We start from the raw sequence: 21,730 nt of genomic DNA, 5'->3' as shown, positions 1-21,730 counted from the left end.
TACACTAAGCTTTGATCACCCCACTGCACTCCAGCCTGGGCAACACTGCGTGACTCTAACTCTAAAATAACAATATTAACAAGAATATAAGAATCACAATTCAGGGCCGGGTGCAGTGGCTCATGCCTGTAATCCCAGCACTGTGGGGGGCCGAGGCGGGCGGATCATGAGGTCAGAAGTTCAAAACCAGCCTGGCCAACATGGTGAAACCCCGTCTCCACTAAAAATACAAAAATTAGCTGGGCATGGTGGTGCGTGCCTGTAATCCCAGCTACTAGGGAGGCTGAGGCAAGAGAATTACTTGAACCCGGGAGGTGGAGGTTGCAGTGAGTCGAGATCGCGCCACTGCACTCCAGCCTGGGTAACAGCGTGAGACTACATCTCAAAAAAAAAAAAAAAAAAAAAGGAGGAGAAGAATTCAGATCCATGTCCAGTACAAATAACACGTAAGTAAAGCTGCGGCTCTAACATGAAGCTTTTCGAGGCTGTCAGAACGAGGCTCACCCAGCCTCAGCCGGCTCTGCACTGGGACACCCGCCGGGGCCTCTGCCTGTCCCACATCCACTCGGGAGCCCTCAGCCCCTCAAACCCTGCTTGTGAGACTGGGGGCCCCTCTACCAGGCCCCTAACTTCCAAGCAGACCCCACCTTGGGCCTCCCCAGGCTGCTCCTTAGCCGTCTATGACACGCGTCCCCACGCGGCTCCGGGAGCGTCTGCGCACAGATCCGAGGGTGTTAGCCCGGCGGGGGCCCTGGCTCACAAAAACGATGAAGCAGACGGAGGAACATCAGCATCCGAGGGCCCACATCGTCGCTGTCCTGTGCAATGACCCCTGCTACAGAAGGTCATGGAGGGTCGAGGTCAAGCCGCAGATTGGCAGAGGCGTCCTCTCTGGCCTCCACTTGGCTCCACCATGTCCCCTGCCCCCCGGTGTCTTATCATATGTGACCGTCCCCGCCGTGGGTGCTTTGAGTCAAAGGTGGCCAAGGCTTGATGAATCTGCCGATGACCGAGCTGGTGCCTCATCTCCCGCTCTGTGGGAGGCTGACTGTTCAAGCGGTTGCTTAGCAACGGGCAGGCGCGCACGCACACACACACACACACACCCCAAGCGGTTGCTTAGCAACAGGCAGGCGCGCACACACACACACATGCACACACAGGCACACACACGCACACATGCACACACACACACACACACACACACCCCCCAAGCGGTTGCTTAGCAACGGGCAGGCGCGAGCACACACACACATGCACACATACGCACACACACACGCACACATGCACACACACGCACACACACACACACGAGGCAGTTTCGGGCCGCAAACCGGGCCAGGGTGCCCAGATCCCCACGGCCCCACCAACGGATTCCCGGCCTCAGCGATGGTGGACATCAGCCTCTCTGGGTAAGGAGCCTCCAATCATCAGGGGGGTCACAGTAACATCAGGAGGTCGCAGTAACATCAGAAGGTCTCAGTAACGTCAGGGGGTCGCAGTAACGTCAGGGTCGCAGTAACATGAGGGGGTCGCAGTAACGTCAGGGGGTCGCAGTAACGTCAGGGGGTCGCAGTAACATGAGGGGGTCGCAGTAACGTCAGGGGGTCGCAGTAACGTCAGGGGGTCGCAGTAACATGAGGGGGTCGCAGTAACGTCAGGGGGTCGCAGTAACGTCAGGGGGTCGCAGTAACGTCAGGGGGTCGCAGTAACCTCAGGGGGTCGCAGTAACGTCAGGGGGTCGCAGTAACATGAGGGGGTCGCAGTAACATGAGGGGGTCGCAGTAACGTCAGGGTCGCAGTAACATGAGGGGGTCGCAGTAACGTCAGGGGGTCGCAGTAACATGAGGGGGTCGCAGTAACATGAGGGGGTCGCAGTAACGTCAGGGGGTCGCAGTAACATGAGGGGGTCGCAGTAACATGAGGGGGTCGCAGTAACATGAGGGGGTCGCAGTAACGTCAGGGGGTCGCAGTAACGTCAGGGGGTCGTAGTAACATCAGGAGGTCGCAGTAACATGAGGGGGTCACAGTAACCTCAGGGAGTCCCAGTAACGTCAGGGTCGCAGTAACATGAGCGGGTCGCAGTAACGTCAGGGGGTCGCAGTAACGTCAGGGGGTCGCAGTAACCTCAGGGGGTCGCAGTAACATGAGGGGGTCACAGTAACAGATTTGAAACCGGAACTCATTGAGAGAACATCTGTGGGTGTGAAAACGTGGGTCTGGGTACCGGGGCCTGAGTGGGGCCCGTAGCGATTCTGTCGAGCAGAGAGCACGAGCCTGCTCTTAACTCTCCGGGGAGGCAGCTTCTGCACCCAGGCTTCTCCCGCTCGCCACTGAGGGCATTTGGGGTTGGATCCTCCTTGGTTGTGGGGCTGCCCTGGGCGCTGCAGGGTGCTGAGTGGCACCCTTCGCCTCTGCCCCACGGCATCCACCAATCAAGGCAGCCACGACTGCCCCCTGGGTACAGAATCGCCCCAGGCTGAGACCCCCCCAACCCCAGGATAGGCGATTCCACGGACCCCCGAGAGACTCTTCGTCCCATGATCCTCTGCCCTGCTGAGGTCTCAGGTGGCTGCACACGTTGAAATCCACACCCTGCGTGGGGAGGGAGAGAGGAGAGTCCCAGGAGCTGGGGGCCCCCTGGTTTACGCCGTCTGCCCCGTCAGGAGTTTATCCTGGTGCCCAGCGTGAGCAGGAAGAAAACTCGTTTTTTTTTCCTCAACATAATGAGCCCAGAGTTTCTCCCGCTAGCAGTGTGGACATCTGAGGCCTGATCGTTCTCTGGAGTGGGGCCGTTCTGGGCAATGTGGGGTGCTGAGCAGCGTCCCTGGCCTCCACCCACTCCGTGCCAGGAGCACCCCCAAGTCATGAAAACCACAAGTGTCCCAGAAATTGCTCAGTGTTCCTGGGCGTGGGGGGCAGGATCACCCCAGGTGACCCCTGCTGTAGAGGGTCAAGGTCACATCCAAGCCCCTCTGTCCCCAGGAAGACTGCCTTGTCCTGGGCTACTGACGCGTAGGCTGCAGGGTTCACGGAGAGGCTTCCGGGCCCTGGGGGCTGGGGCAGAGCCCCTGATATCAGCACAGCGCCCCGTGGTTACTTGCGGGCTGCACGAGCTTTCTAGGGGGAGAGTGGCAGCGGTGGGATGGGTGACCTTCCGTGAGCAGAACGTTTTCACGTTCTGGCGGTATATCTTCGCAGTTCTTCCAAGGGAACAACTTGTCCATGAAAAGAACCGATAATAATGTGAATTTCAACACGCCCGGGACACGCTGAAAGCTGGTGAGCAACCAGAGGAGAGAAACCCGCCCTGACTGGCAGCGGGGACTGGAGTCTGCTCCGCACACAAGAGCCATTCTTGAGATAAAAGGCTCCGGGAAAGCTCTCAGCAGCAAGGTGACCGAACACACTCCCCGGGAGAACAAGGAGCGATCAGAAAGACACGTGCTGCACTCTGGGGGTCACGGAGTTCTTTTGTGCTCAGCGTGGCAAGAAGCAAAAAGGCTGCAGAAACGCTCGTCCTGGAACAGGAGCTCCCACCGGCTTCTGTGGATGTGGGAGCTGGATGGTTCTCTGGGGTGGGGCCGTCCTGGGCGCTGCGGGGTGCTGAGCAGCGTCCCTGGCCTCCACCCACTCCACGGCAGGGGCACCCCCTGGTTGTGTAACCACAAATGTCCCCAGACATGCCCCAGACCAGTGAGGATAGAGGTGGAGATGGGTGCAGGTGGGCGCAGGTACCCCTGAACCCATCCCCACCACCTGCCTCTCCAACCCCAACCCCCAGCTCCTGTGTCTCCTAAGGGGATAGAAAGTCTGAACATGAGAAACCCTGCCCTAATTTGAGAAGAAGAAAAAAAAATAGGCTGGGCGCTGTGTCTCACACCTATCATCCCAGCACTCTGGGAGGCTGAGGCGGGTGGATCACCTGAGGTCAGCAGTTCGAGACCAGCCTCACCAATAGGGTGAAACCCTGTCTCTCCTAAAAATAGAAAAATTAGCTGGGCATGGTGGTGCGTGCCTGTAATCCCAGCTACTCGGGAGACTGAGGCAGGAGAATCGCTTGAACCGGGCAGCAGAGGTTGCAGTGAGCTGAGATCGTGTCACTGCACTCCAGCCTGATTGACAGAGTAAGACCCTGTCTCAATAATAATAATAATAATAGCCAGGCACCGTGGCTCACACCTGTAATCCCAGCACTTTGGGAGGCCAAGGCGTGCGGATCACCTGAGGTCGGGAGTTCCAACACCAGCCTGACCAACATGGAGAAACCTGTCTCTACCGATAATACAAAAATTACCTAGGCGTGGTGGCACATGCCTGTAATCCCAGCTATTTGAGAGGCTGAGGCATGAGAATCACTTGAACCTGGGAGGCGGAGGTTGTGGTGAGCTGAGATCGTGCCATTGCACTCCAGCCTGGGCAAGAAGAGCAAAACTCCATCTCAAAAAAAAAAAAAAAAATCAAGTCTGTCCCCTGTTCACATCAGACGCCATGATAAACCCCCAATGGGGCAGACAGTGTAAACCAGGGGGACCCCAGCTCATGGGATTCACCTCCTCTCTCCCTCCTCACTCAGTGTGTGGATTTCAATGTGTGCAGCCTCCTGGGACCTCAGAGGTCCATATACTCATGGGACACGGAGTCTTTTGATGGTCCCTGGAATCCCCTAACCCAGGGGGTTCTCAACTTGGGGTGATTTTTTTTTGAGAGAGAATCACTATGTCGCCCAGGCCATAGTGCAATGGCACAATCTCAGCTCACTGCAACCTCCACCTCCAGGGTTTAAGTGATTCTCCTGCCTCAGCCTCCCAAGTAGCTGGGATTACAGGTACCCGCCACCACACCCGGCTAATTTTGGTATTTTTAGTAGAGATGGGGTTTCACCATGTTGTCCAAGCTGGTCTCGAACTCCTGACCTTAAGTGATCCACCCACCTCAGTCTCCCAAAGTGAGCCACTGAACCCAGCCAACTTGGGGTGATTCTGTCCCCTAAGGGACACTGAGTGATATTTGAGGACATTTGTGATTGTCACAACTGGGGCAAGCTCCCACTATGGGGTGGGTGGAGGCCAGGGACGCTGCTCAGACCCTGCAGTGCCCAGAACGGCCCCAACCCAGAGAACCATGTGGCCCCGATGTCGCAGAGTGGTGCGGGGGACAGCCCCTGTGTTATTTGGGAAAAAGATGGAGTCTGCTCCCTGCTCACAGCGGACACCAGAATAAACTCCCAGTGGGGCAGACAGCATAAACCAGGGGACCCAGCTCCCGGGATTCGCCTCCTCTGTCCCTTCCGCTCAGTGGGTGGATGGGACTCTCCTCTGGCCAAAGTGATCAAGCTCTTGCTTGCCGCCACCCAGGAAAGGGGTGCCCAAGTCTTTAACTCACAGGCGGGGATCCAGGCCCTCTGCCCGCCAGGACAACGACCCCTTCCAGAGCTGGGGAGCGGTCACCCCATGTCCCAGCCGGCCCTCACCCCAAGGAGTGGGACATCTGGGAGGGGTGATGACAGGCACCCCAGGGCCTGATGGTGGGGACAGAGAAGGGTCTGATTCCCATGGCAGGGTGACCTGTGCTCCCCCAGGGCCACCTATCCCTGCGCGGATGCTGTATGCCTTCCATTCTCCGGTCCAAGCTCTGTTCTGGTGACACCTCTATGGCTGGGAGCTGGGATGCGTTCTGGGGATGCAGTTCCCTGACTGCCTCGAGGCCACTCCTGGGGAGCAGAGCCAGTGTCTGCTGCCTCCTGCCACACACAGTGCCCAGGGACCGCCTCTGGTTCTGGGCAGAGAGGCTCTGGGTGTGCGCACAGGGGTCCCCAGGGCAGGGCCAACAACCTGGGTTCGCCTGGGGCTCAGGGCTGTCAGTGTTGAACCATCAAGTAAACTGTGGTAGGGGCAGCAGCAGACTCAGAGAGGGCTCGGGATAGACTGAAGACATCCGGATGAAGTCAGTATGCACCCCTGCACCTCTGCCCCCACTGCACCCACCTGCACCTCTGCCCCCACTGCCCCCACCTGCACCTCCGTCCCCACTGCACCCACCTCAACCCACCTGAACCTACCTGCACCCAGCTGCACCTCTGTCCCCATCTGCATCTCCATCCCCACCTGTCCCCACCTGCACTCACCTGCATCCCCCGGCCCCCCCCCATCTCCAGCCCCCACCGGCTCCAGGCCCAGGCCAAGGAGACTCCGTGTGCCTCCTCTGCCCCCTGGTGGCCGCCAGCGGTAACAACAGCCCTCTGCAAACCGAGCACCCGAAGCCCCAGGAACAGGCTCCCCGGGCCACAGCGGTCTTTGCTGCTCTGGCTGTTGGTGTTTTGCCCTGGGGGACCACGGTGCTGGTTTTGTCACCAAGACAGGTGCCCACACCTTGATTTTAGCCCAGTGAGGCCTGTGTTAGATTTCTTTCTTTCTTTTTTTTGTGTGTGTGAGACGGAGTCTTCGACCCAGGCCCTGGGGGCTTAGAGGGCAGCCCCACCAGCCTACAGGCTGCCTGCCAGACAGCTGTTTGCACAGACCCCCATCATGGGATCCTTGTTGCTGGGACAGGTCATGGAGAACGATGACCCCCATCACGGGCAGTCTTTCCAAAGGCGTCCACAGAAGACCAGAAATTACAACATTTCCTGCTGAGAACGGCCTATCCTAGCTTGCAAACACTGTTAGCTCCGCAGCTGCTAGCGTTTCCCTGTTGAAATGAACGGGGTCATGTGTTTCTGTTTTTTGAGAGACAGGATCTAGCTCTGTTGCCGAGGTTGGAGTGCAGTGGTGTAATCATAGCTCACTGCAGCCTCGACCTCCCAGGCTGAAGCGATCCTCCTGCCTCAGCCTCTTAAGTAGCTGGGATTTCCGGTGTGCACCACCACGCCTGGCCAATTTTTGTATTTTTTGTAGAGATGGGGTTTCATCATGTATCCCGTACTGGTCTCGAACTCTTGGGTTCGAGCGATCCGCCCACTTCGGCCTCCCAAATAGCAGGGACTACAGGTGCGTACCACTGTAGCTGGCTCATTTTCTATAGAGAAGGGTGTATCGCTCTGTTGCCCAGGCTGATCTCAAACTCCTGGGCTCAAGTAATCCTCCTGCCTTGGCCTCCCAAAGTGCTGGGATTACAGGTGTGAGCCATGGCACCCGCCCAGAGCTGAATGTTTCAAGAAGCCCAACACCAAACTTGTGGCCGCCCCAGCAAGTGCCGGGAATGCAACGTCTGAGCCCTCTCTGGGCTCCGCGCACCTTCCCACCCTGCACCACCTGCACTGGGAATGCAACGTCCGAGCCCTCTCTGGGCTCCGCGCACCTTCCCACCCTGCACCGCCAGAGCCGGGAATGCAACGTCCGAGCCCTCTCTGGGCTCCGCACACCTTTCACCCTGCACCGCCAGAGCCGGGAATGCAACGTCTGAGCCCTCTCTGGGCTCCGCACACCTTTCACCCTGCACCGTCCTGTGCCTCCTTTTTCGGGCTGAGCTTTTCTGTCTGTGTCACAGTCTCACTGGGGTGTGATTACACACCCTGAGATGTACACAGGTCATGCTCCTCTTAAAGTGTACGTGGTTCTAAGAGTGGCCATTCATTTCTACAGCTGTGCAACCATCAGCATAATCCCAGAGGGACACTGTCATCCGCCCCCAGAGCTGCCCTGATCCCACCCCTCGGCCTCCAGGCAACCTCTGATCTCTGTCACCTTTTCTAGAATTTTCCTGTAAGTGGAATTGTACAACGGGAAATCTTTTCTATTTCTATCTTTGGCTTCATAAACAAATAAACATTATGTATATGTGGGAAGTAATTAAGTTCCTCTTTAAAGTGTTGTTTCTTGTTAAAGAATAAATCATAAGTGTGCCAATAACTTTGTTAAGCCCTATCCTGTGTAGCTGTTAGAAATACGCATTTTCTAGGTAGACATTACATGCCATAAAATTCAAGGGAAGTATACCGCTCAAAGATACTTCAGGCCCGGGGCCGGGGGCCGTGGCTCACCCCGGTAATCCTGGCACTTTGGGAGGCTGAGGCGCCTGGGCAAGAAAACAAGCCCTAACTCCTCTCTCTTTCTTTCTGTCTCCCCTTCCTTCCTTCCTTTCTCTCTTTTTCTTTCTTTCTTTCCCTCCCTCCCTCCCTTCCTTCCTTCTTTTCAAGACAGAGTCTTGCTCTGTCACCCAGGCTGGAGTGCAGTGGCACCATCTCAGCTCGTTGCAAACTCCTCCTCCCAAGCTCAAGCGATTCTCCTGCCTCAGCTTCCTGAGTAGCTGGGATTACAGGTGCCCACCACCATGTCCAGCTAATTTTTATATTTTTTAGTAGAGATGGGGTTTCACCATGTTGGCCAGGCTGGTCTCAAACTCCTGAGCCTGTTAGGTGATCCACCCTCCTCGGCCTCCCAAAGTGCTGGGATTACAGGCGTAAGCCACCATACCCAGCCAAGACCCTAACTCTTAAAAATAAAATAAAACATTTTTTTCGAGATTTTTTAGTAAGTTCAGCAGGTTTGCGGCCACCCCCACCTGACCATCGGGTCCGTTTCCATGTCCCCGGCCAGGTCCCCGGCGCGCATTCCCGTCCCCTGCCTCCGGCCACTACGAGGCCCTTTCTGTCCCTGTGCCTTTGCCTTTTCTGGACATTTCTGCCTTCCTTTCGACTTATTTTTTTTTTTTTTTTTTTTTTTTGAGACGGAGTTTCGCTCTTGATACCCAGGCTGGAGCGCAATGGCGCGATCTCGGCTCACCGCAATCTCCGCTTCCTGGGTTCAGGCAATTCTCCTGCCTCAGCCTCCTGAGTAGCTGGGATTACAGGCACGCGCCACTGTGCCCAGCTAATTTTTTGTATTAGTAGAGACGGGGTTTCACCATGTTGACCAGGATGGTCTCGATCTCTTGACCTCGTGATCCACCAGCCTTCGACTTATTTTTAAATGATTTCCTCTTCCTACATTTTAAAAGCCACTCATGATTCTTTAGGGAGAAAAACGAGGTATAGACCGACAGAGGAGACCCAAAGGGCCAGTGACGGGTCGCCCTCCAGGTGCGTGGGAGGCGGGGCAAAGGCTGAGGCGCCGTCCTTAACACTCCCCACCACGCGCGGGACACAGGGAAGGCAGGCAGCACCCCCGCGGGCTTCCCATGCTGACCCTGTCGGGACACTCCCACCAGTAGGAGCAGCGGGCACCACGTCCCCTGCCTCGTGGGCGGGAAACTCTCCCAGGAGCCAGCGGCTGCTCCCTCAACACGCTCCCCATCACACTTGGCGGATACACAAAGCCCACAGACCCAAAGCCACAGGTCAAGACCAAGACGCCGCCGACGGCAACCCCACAGCTTACATCCAAGGTTCAAAACAGCCAAAGGAGCCTCAGAACAAAGAAATGCATCACAGCACCGACCTGTATGGAAGGTCCTGCCGTCCACAGCACCGAGATTCCAGAACCGAGCTCCCGAAACCAAGCTCCACTCCCTAGAAAAGAAACAGAGCATTAGTTTGGCGTTGCTTGGCCGGAGGTGCCATGGCAGTGGCGATGGGGTCAGCGCTGGAGAATGACCTCGGGCTCATGATTGGACAAGGACAGAAATCACATTGGCAACCGGACTGCGATGGCTCACGCCTGTGATCCCACCATTGTGGGAGGCCGAGGAGGGTGGATCACCTAAGGTCAGGAGTTTGAGACCAGCCTGGCCAACATGGTGAAACTCCACCTCTACTAAAAATACAAAAATTAGGTGAGCATGTTGGCAGGTGCCTGTAATCCCAGTTACTCTGGAGGCTGAGGCAGGAGAATCGTTTGAACCCGGGAGGTGGAGGTTGCAGGGAGCTGAGATTGTGCCACTGCACTCCAGCCTGGGTGACAGAATGAGACTCCATCTCAAAAAAATAAAAAATAAAAAAGCCACGTGGGGTCCAGAATAGGACCCCAGAGCAGAAAAAGGACATTAGGAGAAAAAATAGTGAAACCGTGATAAAGAGTGACATCCAGCAGAAATGTACCCACATGAGCTTCTTGTTAGTTACAAGTACATGGTCCAGCCTGGGCAACATAGCAAGACCCCAACCCTACAAAAACAATGTAAAAAGTAGCTGGGCGTGGTGGTGCAAACCTGTAGTCACAGCTACTTGGGAGGCTGAGGCAGGAGGATCTCTTGAGTCCCGGAGGTTGAGGCTGCAGTGATCTGTGATTGTACCACTGCACTCCAGCCTGGACAACAGAGTAGGACACTGCCTCAAAAACAAACCAACCCTGGCTGGGCACGGTGGCTCACGCCTGTAATCCCAGCACTTTGGGAGGCCGAGGCGGGTGGGTTACCTGAGGTCGGGAGTTCGAGACCAGCCTGACCAACATGGAGAAACTCCGTCTCTACAAAAGTACAAAATTAGCCGGGCGTGGTGGCATGCGCCTGTAATCCCAGCTCCTTGGGAGGCTAAGGCAGGAGAATCGCTTGAACCTGGGAGGCGGAGGTTGCAGTGAGCTGAGACTGCGCCATTGCACCACAGCCTGGGCAACGAGTGAGATTCCATCTCAAAAACAAAAAACAAAAAATATAAAAAACCCCAACCCAAATGATTTCCTAAGATGCTAACATAAGGGGGAACTGGTGAGAGGTAGAGACAGGAAATCTCTGGATTTCTCTGTGACGCTTCTGAAAATCTAAAATTATTCTAAAATTAAAAGTCCATTCAAAAAAAAAAAAACGTTTTAAAATGCTAGTTTCTGTTCTATGAGCTCAGGGTAATTTACCACCGATAAAAGGCGGGGATGAGACCTGCAATCCCTGCTGTGACCTGCAGGTGGTGCCATTGCCACAGGAATGCCCTGGCGCCTTTGGGCTCTGGGAGCAGCTGGAATCTTGGAGGAAATGCTGCACCTGGGCCTGTCACTCAGGACAGCCGCTGCTCAGGGCAGCAGGGATGAGCGATGAAAGGGCTGGAGCAGCACGCCCGTGGGGCTACAGGAGGCCCAGACTCCTCTCCTCCAGCTTGCAAGGCATCTATGCACATAATCCTTCAACTTTGAATCATGGTTTTCCGTTCGTTTGTTCGTTTCTTTTTGAGACAGGGTCTCACTCTCTCCCAGGCTGGAGTGCAGTGGTGCAATCACAGCGCACTGCAGCCTCGACCTCCTGGGCTCAAGCGATCCTCCTTTCTCAGCCTCCTGAGGAGCTGGGGCTATAGGCAAGTGTCACTGCTATAGTTTTTATGGACTGGGAAGGGGAAGGAATATGTTTAGTTTGTGGGCTAATCTCTCTCTCTCTCTCTCTCTTTCTTTCTTTTCTTTCTTTTTCTCAGAGACAGGGTCTTTCTATGCCCAGGCTGGTCTTGAACTCAAGTAATCTTCCCATCTACCTTGTCCTCTAGAAGGGCTGGGATTACAGATGCAGCCATTGCACCTGGACGAGCTTACATTATTTAATGAATCTGAAGCAGTCCTGTGCCCCTCTCAACCCACTACCCTGGCAGCGACACTGCACACAACTAGGGCGCATCTTATCAAAACCACGATACTGAGAGGGGCGGGTCCTTCAGGCCAGATACCCCTAGGAATCATTGTTTTTAAACAGCCTTGTTGAGAAATAACGCCTATACCATACAACTCGCCCACTTACAAAAGTTTATAAATCAGTGTTTTCAGTACATTTGCAAAACTGGGTAACCATCACCTCTGTGTAGTTCCAGAACATTCTCATCGCCCTACAAAGAAGCCCCCTCCCATCAGCCCCAGACCCCCAGCCCCAGCACCCACGCAACCCCTTCCTGTCTCTGTGGCTGGGCCTGTTCTGGACATTTCATAGAGACGGGATCGCACAGCACATGGCCTTTTCTGTCTGGCGTCTCTCCCTGAGCGTGACGTCCTCAAGGTGCATCTCGGCTGGGACCTGGGTCAGAGCCTCGCTATTTCCACGGCTGAGTCTTACTCCTGAGTATGGAAGGACATGTGTTTTGTTTTGTTTTCTGAGATGGAGTTTCACTATCGCTGCCCAGGCTGGAGTGCAGTGGTTCGATCTCAGCTCACCGCAACCTCCACCTCCCGGTTCAAGCAATTCTCCTGCCTCAGCCTCCCGAGTAGCTGGGATTACAGGCGCCCACCACCACACCCGGCTAACTTTTTCATATTTTTAGTAGAGACAGGGTTTCTCCATGTTGGTCAGGCTGGTCTCGAACTCCCCACCTCAGGTGATTCACCTGCCTCAGTCTCCCAAAGTGCTGGGATTACAGGTGTGAGCCACCGCGCCCAGCTTAGGATTTTTTTTTTTTTTTAAAGATGGGGTTTCACCATGATGGCCAGGCTGGTCTTGAACTCCTGACCTCAGGTGATCCACCCACCTCGGCCTCCCAAAGTGCTAGGGTTACAGGCGTGAGCCACCACGCCCGGCCGATGTTTTTTAAATCCATTCACTCAAGGATGGGCAATCCGCTTGTTCCTACTTTTTGGCAACTGCAAATCTGTTGCTGTGAATATTTGTGTCATAGTAATCTTTTTTTTTTTTTTTTTTTGAGACAGAGTCTCGTTGTATTCCCCAAGCAGGAGTGCAGTGGTGTGATCTCAGCTCACAGTAACCTCCGCCTCCCGAGTTCAAGCGATTCTCCTGCCTCAGCCTCCCAAGTAGCTGGGATTACAGGCACCCACCACCAAGCCTGGCTATTTTTTTTTTTTGTATTTTTAGTAGAGATGAGATTTCACCATGTTGGCTAGGCTGGTCTTGAACTCTGGACCTCAGGTGATTCGCCCGCCTCAGCCTCCCAAAGTGCTGGGATTACCTGCGTGAGCCACCGTGCCCGGCCCTAGGAATCATGTTTTGTTGTTTGTCTGTTTATTTGTTTGTTTTTGAGATGGAGTCTCACTCTGTCACCCAGGCTGGAGTGCAGTGGTGCGATCTCGGCTCACGGCAACCTGTGTCTCCTGGATTCAAACAATTCTCCTGCCTCAGCCTCCCAAGTACCTGGGATTACAGGTGCCCGCCACCACGCCCAGCTAATTTTTGCATTTTTAGTAGAGACGGGGTTTTACCACATTGGCCAGGCTGGTCTCGAACTCCTGACCTCAGGTGATCCACCTGCCTCAGCCTCCCAAAATGCTGGGATTACAGGCGTGAGCCACTGCACCTGGCCAATTTTTGTATTTTTTTAGTAGAGACGGGGTTTTACCATGTTGGCCAGCCTGGTCTTGAACTCCTGACATCAGGTGATCCACCTGTCTGAGTCTCCCAAAGTGCTGGGATTACAGGCGTCAGGCACGGGCACAGCCCTCGGACTCATGTTTAAGATGGTTTCTCACTCTCTGCCTTCACTGCTAACCTCCCTGTTCCCAGCCCTTCGACCCCAGCCCACGGGTGTTCTCAAGGCCTTGGACTCGGCAGTGAGGCGACAGCTGCGGACCCCCCGGTCTGCACTCGACCCGGAGCGGCTGGGTTCAGAGGGGAGCACAGCGTGGGTGAAGCCGCACCCCAGCCGCCGTGTCCTCAGGCCGCGAGCCGTGCCAGCTGGCGCCAGGCTGTCCCCCAGAGACCTTCAGAGGCTCGATCACCCCAAAAGAAACACTGGGCTTTGCGTTCCCTGCAGCCTGCCGCGGAGCCAAGGAGGACAGAGATCTCTTCTCAGGGGTCGGGGCCCCTCAGAAACTGCCGAGCCACGGGCAAAACCAAACCCAGCCGCGGGGACCACCTGCTCGTAAATGAGTATGGATTTCAAGGCGTCCAGAGCCTGGCTTTCGACCCAGCTCAGGGCCTGGGCACCTGTGTGCTGGCACTGCCACCAGCAGCAGTCAGGTCTCAGACACAGGCAAGAGACACTCCAGGTGGCAGGTGCCAGGGCCAGCAGGGAGAGATCAGTCCCCTCGGGACACAGAGGCCACAGACAGGGGTGGTGGTCAGGGGGCTCGTGTAGGAAGGGCTGCCCCTGACTCTCAGTGCTCCCCACCATGTCCCGGAGGCGCTTCTCCAGATCTCCAACCCCGTTGATCCATTAGCTTCAATTTCTTCCCTCCCTCCCTCCCTCCTTCCTTCCTCACTCCCTCCCTCTCTCTTTCTCTCTTTCAATTTCTTTCCTTCCCTCCCACCCTTTCTCTTTCAATTTCTTTCCTTCCCTCCCTCTCCCTCCCTCTCCATCCCTCCTTCCCTCTTTCAATTTCTTCCCTCCCTCCCTCTCTCCCTCCTTCCTTCCTCACTCCTTCCCTCCCTCCCTTCTTTCCTTCCTTCCTCCCTTTCTCTCTTTTCTTTTACTCTCCTTTTTTCTTTCCTTCTTCTTTCTCTTTCTTCTCTCTCTGTCTCTCTCCCTCTCTCCTTTCTCTTTCTTTTTTCTGAGACAGAGTCTCACTCTGTCACCCAGGCTGCAGTGCAGTGGCACAATCTCGGCTCACTGCAACCTCCACCTCCGAGTTCAAACGATCCTCCTGCCTCAGCCTCCCGAGTAGCGGGGATTACAGGTGCCCACCACCATGCCCAGCTAACTTTTGTATTTTTTGTAGAGATGATGTTATGCCATGTTGCCCAGGCTGGTCCCAAATTCCTAGGCTCAAGCAATCCACCTGCCTCGGCCTCCCAAAGTGCTGGGATGACAGGCATAAGCCACTGTGCCTGACCAATTTCTTTTTAAAAAAAATTTAAAATATTCACATGCCGTAAAATTCCCCCTTGTAGAACCTGGAGAACATAACGCCAAAGTGAAATAAGCCAGACACTGAGCGCGAAAAATACAGCATAATCCCACCTACTATGGAGTCCAAACATAAAACAAGCAAAGAACCCCAAATACGGCCGGGCACAGTGGCTCACTCCTGTAATCCCAGCACATTGAGAGGCCGAGGCAGGCAGATCACCTGAGGTCAGGGGTTCGAGACTAGCCTGGCCAACATGGTGAAACCCTGTCTCTACTAAAAATACAAAAATCAGCCGGGCGAGGTGGCACGCCCCTGTAGTCCCAGCTACTCGGGAGGCTGAGGCAGGAGAATCCCTTGAACCCGGGAGGCGCAGGTTGTGGTGAGCTGAGATGGCACCGCTGTGCTCCAGCCTGGGTGACAAGAGTGAAACTCTGTCTCAAAAAGAAGGAAAAAAGAAAGAAAAAAATCCACACCCTGAGTGGGGTGGAAGGAGGAGGCAAATACCAGGAGCTCCGGATCCCCCTGGTTTATACCGTCAGCCCCATGGGGAGTTCATCCTGGTGTCTGGAGTCAATTCAAGTCTATTTTTTTTCCGAATATTGAATGCAGGGTCTCTCCGCCTCGACACTGTGGACATTGGGGCCGGATCGTTCTCTGGGGTGGGGCCGTCCTGGCACTGTGGGTTGCTGAGCAGCGTCCCTGCCCCCACCCACCCCATGCGGGGGACTCCCCCTTCTAGAATTGGTCTGTCTCCTTGAATTTCTGCCTCTGACCTGCTCTCCACCTCATCCTTATGGGATCTTCGGAGGGCACCCTTGAGGCCCAGGGCCCGTGTCCCCCGCTCAGTCAGCCCTGCGACCACAGGTGACTCACAGTCTCCTTGGCACCACCTGGGCGCTGTCCCCCGGCCTCGCCCACGGCTGACCTCAGCAGGCATCGCCGACAGAGGCCGGGGACAGCTCTCGCCTGCCTGGGGAGCCCGGGCTCCGGGACACAGAAGCTCTCTCGTTTCCAAACCTTCCACTCAGACCCTCACTGCGGCGGCGGGGGCGCAGCTGCGTCTTTCTGCAGGCACGAGGGGGTGAGTTTGAGCGAGGCAGTCTCCATGGAGAGGAAGGTCTTTATTTAGGAAGCCAGGTGGGGGTGGGGCCGGCTGGGGAGGGGAGGGGAGAGGAAAGAGGAGGCTCTGCAGATTTCAAAGCTGTCATTTCTTTTGGGACACACACCCTCCCCTCCCGCCTCAAGACAAGCTCTGTCCCCACCTTCCCCAGTTTCCCAGAGCGGCCTCCTAGACACGATCCGAGACAGCAGGGGTCCGCCCCAACCCTCCAGGTACTGTGGACATTAGGACCGGGTCACTCTCTGGGGCGCGGCCACCCCGGGTACCGCAGGATGTGCTACGCAGTGTCCCTGCTCTGCACCCGCTCCATGCCAGGACCCCCCCCCCGTCAAGACAGTCACAGATGTCCCCAGACATGCCTGATGTCCCCTGGGGAACAGAATCATCCCCAGCAAGACCTCCTCATTTGGGGGGTTCCACGGACCCCCAAGAGGCTGTGTCCTATGATCCTCTGCTCTGCCGCAGTCCCAGGAGGCTGCACACATTGAAATCCACACCCTGGACTGGGCACGTTGGCGCGCGCCTGTAGTCCCAGCTACTCGGGAGGCTGAGGCAGGAGAACTGCTTGAACCCGGGAGGCAGAGGTTGCAGTGAGCCGAGATCGTGCCACTGCAGTCCAGCCTGGGCGACAGAGTGAGACTCCGTCTCGAAAAAAAAAACAATTGAATGCAGGGTCTCCTCTTCTGCACTGCGGACACTGGGGCTGGACCATTCTCTGGGCTGGGGCCGTCCTGGGCACTGCAGGGTGCTAAGCAACCTCCCTGGCCTCCACCCACTCCATGCCAGAAGCACCCCCAAGTTGTGACAATCCTAGATGTCCCCAGACATTCCCCAGAGTTCCCTGGGAGGGGGAGGCAGGAGGATCAATTGAGCTCAGGAGTTCAAGACCAGCTTGGACTATATAGCACGATCCCATCTTTACAAAAAAATTAAAAAACTTAGCCGGGTGCGGTGATGTGCACCTGTGATCCCAGCTACTCAGGAGGCTGAGATGGGAGGATTGCTGAGTCCGGAAGGTCGAGGCTACAGTGAGCTGAGATCACATCACTGCACTCCAGCCTGGGCAACAGAGCAAGGCTCTGCCTTAAAAAAAAAAAAAGAAGAGCGAGAAGAGAGAGACCCCGTATCAAAAACAAGAGGGGGTTAATAATCCGACTAGATGGCTCCCACGTAAAGACATACAGGCGGCCCACAGAAACACGAAAAAATGCCGGAGATCACTCATCATCAGGGAAATGCAAATTAGAACCATAATGAGATACCTGTTAGAATGGCTAAGATCCAAAAGACGGAAGATAAGAAACGCTGGTGGGAATGTGGAGAGAGGGAGCCTGTGTGCTGCTGGTGGGAACGTGAATGAGCTCAGCCACTCTGGCGAGCATACATTCTGGTATGGAGTTCCTCAAAAAATTAAAGATAGAACCACCATATGATCCGGTAATCCCACTTCTGGGTCTACACCCAATGGGAGTGAAACCAGAATCTGTCAGCCTCATTCACAACGGCCGAGACAGGAACTCAGCCTACGTGTCCGTCAACTGGATGAAATGGATAAAGGAAATGTGGCAGGCCGGGCCCGTGGCTCAGGCCTGTCATCCCAGCACTCCGGGAGGCCGAGGCGGGCAAATCACTTGAGGCCAGGAGTTCGAGATCAGCCTGGCCAACATGACAAAACCCTGTCTCCACTAAAAATACAACAATTAACTGGGCGTGGTGGCACACACCTGTAGTCCCAGCTATTCCAGAGGCTGAGGCAGGAGAATCTCTTGAACCCAGGAGGTGGAGGTTGCAGTGAGCTGAGATTGCACCACTGCACTACAGCCTTGGTGATAGAGTGAGACTCTGTCAAAAAAAAGAAAGATGAACTAGACCAGGGGTTGGCAAACTCTGGCCCATGGGCCAAATACGGCCCACTGCTTGCTTTTGTAAATAAAGTTTTATTGGCACACAGCCATGCCTGTTCGCTTGCATGTCGTCCACAGCTGCTTCCGAGCTCCTGCAGCACAGCACAGCTGGAGGCCTCTACAGAGAGAGCGCATGGCCTGCAACGCCAAAAATTTATACTCCAGCCCTTTAGGAACGGTTGATCATCCTCGCACTAGAGTTAGATCTCGGAGGACCTCGAATGCCAGGAATAAGTGAGTCCCTAATGTTTTTTAGCAAGGAGTAACCTGCAAAACCAAATGTTGATGGATTTCCTTGCCGGAATCCTCTGGGGGCTGGGAGCGGGGAGGCTGTAACACACAAAACCGTCAGATCAATTTTAATGACCGTCTTCAAACTTAAAACTGGCCCGGCGCCGTGGCTCACGCCTGTCACCCCCAGCACTTTGCGGGGCCGAAAGGTCAGGAGTTCGAGACCAGCCTGGCCAACATAGTGAAACCCTGTCTCTACTAAAATTACAAAAAACATTAGCTGGCTGTGGTGGCTCATGCCGGTAATCCCAGCACTTTGGGAGGCGGCCCAGGCGGGCGGATTTCTTGAGCCCAGGATTTGGAGGCCAGCCTTGGCAACATGGTGAAATCTGGTCTCTACTAAGAATACAAAACTTAGCCAGGCATGGTGGTGCACGCCTGTAGGCCCAGCTACTCAGGAGGCTGAGGCAGGAGGATCTCTGGAGCCCAGGAATTCGAGACTGCAGTGAGCTGAAATGGTGCCACTACACTTAACCCTGGGTGACAAAGTGAACCCCTGTCTCAAATGTGTATGTGTATATATATTTCTAGGATAAATGTTATTAGTATATCAATTGTGTATATACGTATTTGATAATGGACATATAGGATACATGGATAAATGTCATTAGTCTCTCTATATATAGACAGAAGATAGATAGATAGATAGATACAGAGACTGATAACATTTATCCTAGAAAAAGCACCAGCACAGAGACACTCAGAGCTGGAAGCCCAGGTCCTCTGTCAGTCTCTAACTCCGGACTTCCTGGTTTCACGCCTTGCTGTAGAGGACTTTCTGATGCTGCCCCAATTCTGCTTGTCAAAACTCTTCTGTTTCAGCCAGGCACAGGCGCTCGTGCCTGCAATCCCAGCTACCGGAGAGGCCAAGGCGGGAGGATCGTTTGGGGCCGGGAGCTGGAGGCCGCAGCCTGGGCAACATAGCGAGACACCAGCTTTTTGCAAAGTTTTGTTTCTGTTTGGAATAAAGTTAGATTTACAGAAAAGTTGCAAAGCTAGTACACAGGTTCCCACACGCCCCTCGCCCGGCTTCCCCTCAGGTCGGTATCTTACGTCAGGGGTCTGCATCTGCAAAGGGACAGACGGTAAGAATTTCGGGCTCCGTGGGCTGAAGGGTCTCTGTTGCACAGTCCTGTTTGTTATTTGTTGTTTTACAACCGTTGTAATATGTAAAAGGCCTTTTAGCCCCGAGCTTTATAAAAATAGGCCACGTATAAACAAAACATGGTACATCCCCCAAAAACCAAAGTGAACACCTGTGTTCACAGCGGCACAATTCACCGACCACCCGGGGGACCACCGAGAGATGAACGGATAAACAGTGTCCGTTCATACAGCAGAATATGATTCAGCCTTAAGAAGGAGGGAAACTGGGCCGGGCGCGGTGGCTCACTCCTGTAATCCCCAGCACCACGGGAGGCCGAGGTGGGTGGATCACCTGAGGTCAGGAGTTCGAGAGGAGCCTGGCCAACATGGTGAAACCCCGTCTCTACTAAAAATACAAAAATTAGCCGGGCGTGGTGGCGGGCACCTGTAATCCCAGCTCCTTGGGAGTGAGGGAGGCAGGAGAATCGCTTGAACTCAGGAGGCGGAGGTTGCAGTGAGCCAAGATCACACCACTGCACTCCAGCCTGGATGACAGAGTGGGACCCTGTCTCAAAAAACAAAAAAGGAGAGGAGGGAGGAACAAAGGAAGAGAGGGAGGGAAGGGGAGAGAGAGAACGGGAGGGAGAGAGAAAGAGAGAGGAAGGGAAGGAGAATGAGTGTGAGTGAGGGGGGGAACGAAGAAATGAAGGAAGGGAGGGAGGGAAGAAGGGAGGGGAGGAAGGGAGGGATGGATGGAGGGAAGGGAAGGGAGAGAGGGACGAAACGGAGGGAGGGAGAAGGGGAAAAAAGAGAGGGAGGGAAGAAGGAAGGAATGAAGGAAGGGAGGGAGGAAGGGAGGGAGGGGAAGAGGGAAGGAAGGAAGAAAGGAAGGGAAGGAGGGGAAGGGAAGGAGGGGAAGGGAAGGGATGGGGAGGGAGGGAGGGAAGGAAGGAAAGAAGGAATGAAGGAAGGGAGGGAGGAAGGGAGGGAGGGGAAGAGGGAAGGAAGGAAGAAAGGAAGGGGAAGGAGGGGAAGGGAAGGAGGGAAAGGGAAGGGATGGGAGGGAGGGAGGGAAGGAAGGAAAGAAGGAAGGAAGGGAGGGAGAGAGGAGGGAGGGAGGGGAAGAGGGAGGAAGGAAAGAAAGGAAGGGGAAGGAGGGGAAGGGAAGGGATGGGAGGGAGGGAGGGAAGGAAGGAAGGAAGGAAGGAAGGGAGGGAGGGGAAGAGGAAGGAAGGAAGAAAGGAAGGGAAGGAGGGGAAGGGAAGGGAAGGAAGGAAGGAAGGGAGGCAGGAAGGGAGGCAGGGAGAAGGGAAAGAAGGGAGGGAGAGAGGGAGAAATGAGGGAAGGAGGAGAGGCACCCACTTTAGACAGCGTGATCTCTAAGTGCTGACATATATGAGCTGATCCCTCCCCTCAGCTGTTCTGAACAAGCCTCGGAGAGAGGAGCCCGGTCAGGCTCAGCCAAACCGATCTTCTGCTCTCCCCCAGCCCCTGTGAGGATCATCACCATGTAATCCCATGAGGTTCAAAATCTCCTAGTCGCTTAAGCCTGGATTGACCCGCATCAGGGCCATCCTGCACACCCAGGGGCCACGGCGGCCGCGTGAGCGGATCACACAGCGGTCCTGACGGAATCCGTCCCCCATTCGCCTCTGTCGGATTACTCCCAGAACCCGCCACCAGTGGAAGGCAGATTAGCCTGGGATTCGTGTGCAAATCCCATTGGGCAAACGAAAGCATATTCTGGAGATGATTAGCTTATTTCTGCAAGACGGCAGCAAGCCGGAGACAAGCATCTTCATCCCCGTCACATCCACGAGGCCCTGTGTAATTCTCCCTGAGGCCCCATCCCGTTCCAATCCCGATGCCCTGTGGGAGGAACACAATTCCTTCCACTGAAGGGTTGACGCTGTGGGCAAGACCTTCTCATCCTCCTGCTCCAAAACCACATGGGAGAAACTGGACAGACATTTTTCTTGTTTTGTTTTGAGATGGAGTCTCGTTCTGTCACCAGGCTGCAGTGCAGTGGCACGATCTCAGCTCACTGCAACCTCCGCCTCCCGGGTTCAAGCGATTCTCCTGCCTCAGCCTCCCGAGTAGCTGGGACTACAGGTGAGACCACCAAGCCAGCGAATTTTTGTATTATTAGTAGAGACGGGGTTTCCCCATGTTGGCAGGATGGTCTCGATCTCTTGACCTTGTGATCACCGCCTCGGCCTCCCCAAAGTGCTGAGCTTACCGGCATGAGCCACCGCGCCGGCCTGGATGTACTATTTTTCATAGTCTACCTGTTCCTGTGCTCAAGGTATAAGGGACAAGCTGGAAAGTAGATGAAGCCAGGTGTGCGCTAAAAATACAAAAATTAGCCAGGCGTGGTGGTGCACACCTGTAATCCCAGCTACTTGGGGGGCTGAGGAGGAGAATCACTTGAACCCGGGAGGTAGAGGTTGCAGTGAGCAGAGATTGTGCCACTGCACTCCAGCCTGGGTGACAAAAGTGAAACCCCATCTCAAAAAAAAAAAAATAATATTTCTGCGAGCAAAGGTGGGGAGGAGGGGTTTCCCACACACAGCTGGGTGCTCCCCTAATTCGATTCAGTTCCACTTCAGTTCAGATTTGATCTACCGGAGACAGCGTGGACCCCCACAGCCTGAGGGCCGAGTCCACAAAGGCTGCCCCAACCTCTTCAGATACCAGTAGCAAGTTTGGGCCTCCCAGAGTTTCCAAAGGACCGCTTCACGTTGGGGTTC

At 55.0% G+C, this 21,730-nt stretch overlaps 1 protein-coding gene across 4 annotated transcripts in view; it reads right to left on the bottom strand.

Moving 5' to 3' along the window:
- Positions 1 to 15,531, bottom strand: part of GNG7 (G protein subunit gamma 7) — a 126,328-nt gene extending 110,797 nt beyond the window's left edge. For 2 of the 4 annotated variants that reach the window (XM_064371168.1, XM_064371167.1), the window contains exons 1-2: positions 15,353 to 15,373; positions 9,378 to 9,448 (exon numbers count right to left, since the gene is read on the bottom strand). Coding sequence is in view for 1 of the 4 variants with exons in the window: in XM_064371166.1 (XP_064227236.1) it covers positions 9,378 to 9,448; positions 15,453 to 15,516 (135 nt within the window). In the remaining 3 variants the exon portion in view is untranslated. Of the gene's footprint in view, positions 1 to 9,377; positions 9,449 to 15,352; positions 15,383 to 15,452 lie in introns of those variants that run through there. The other 2 variants (XM_064371166.1, XM_064371169.1) reach the window with 2 other exon arrangements.
- Positions 15,532 to 21,730: the final 6,199 nt, after the last annotated feature.

The sequence above is a fragment of the Aotus nancymaae genome, unplaced genomic scaffold (assembly GCF_030222135.1).
Source record: "Aotus nancymaae isolate 86718 unplaced genomic scaffold, 86718_ANA_hifiasm-v0.15.2.pri h1tg000124l, whole genome shotgun sequence".
Lineage (NCBI taxonomy): Eukaryota > Metazoa > Chordata > Mammalia > Primates > Aotidae > Aotus > Aotus nancymaae.
Note: the sequence above shows the minus strand (reverse complement) of the source record. Positions and strands in the feature narration are given on the sequence as shown.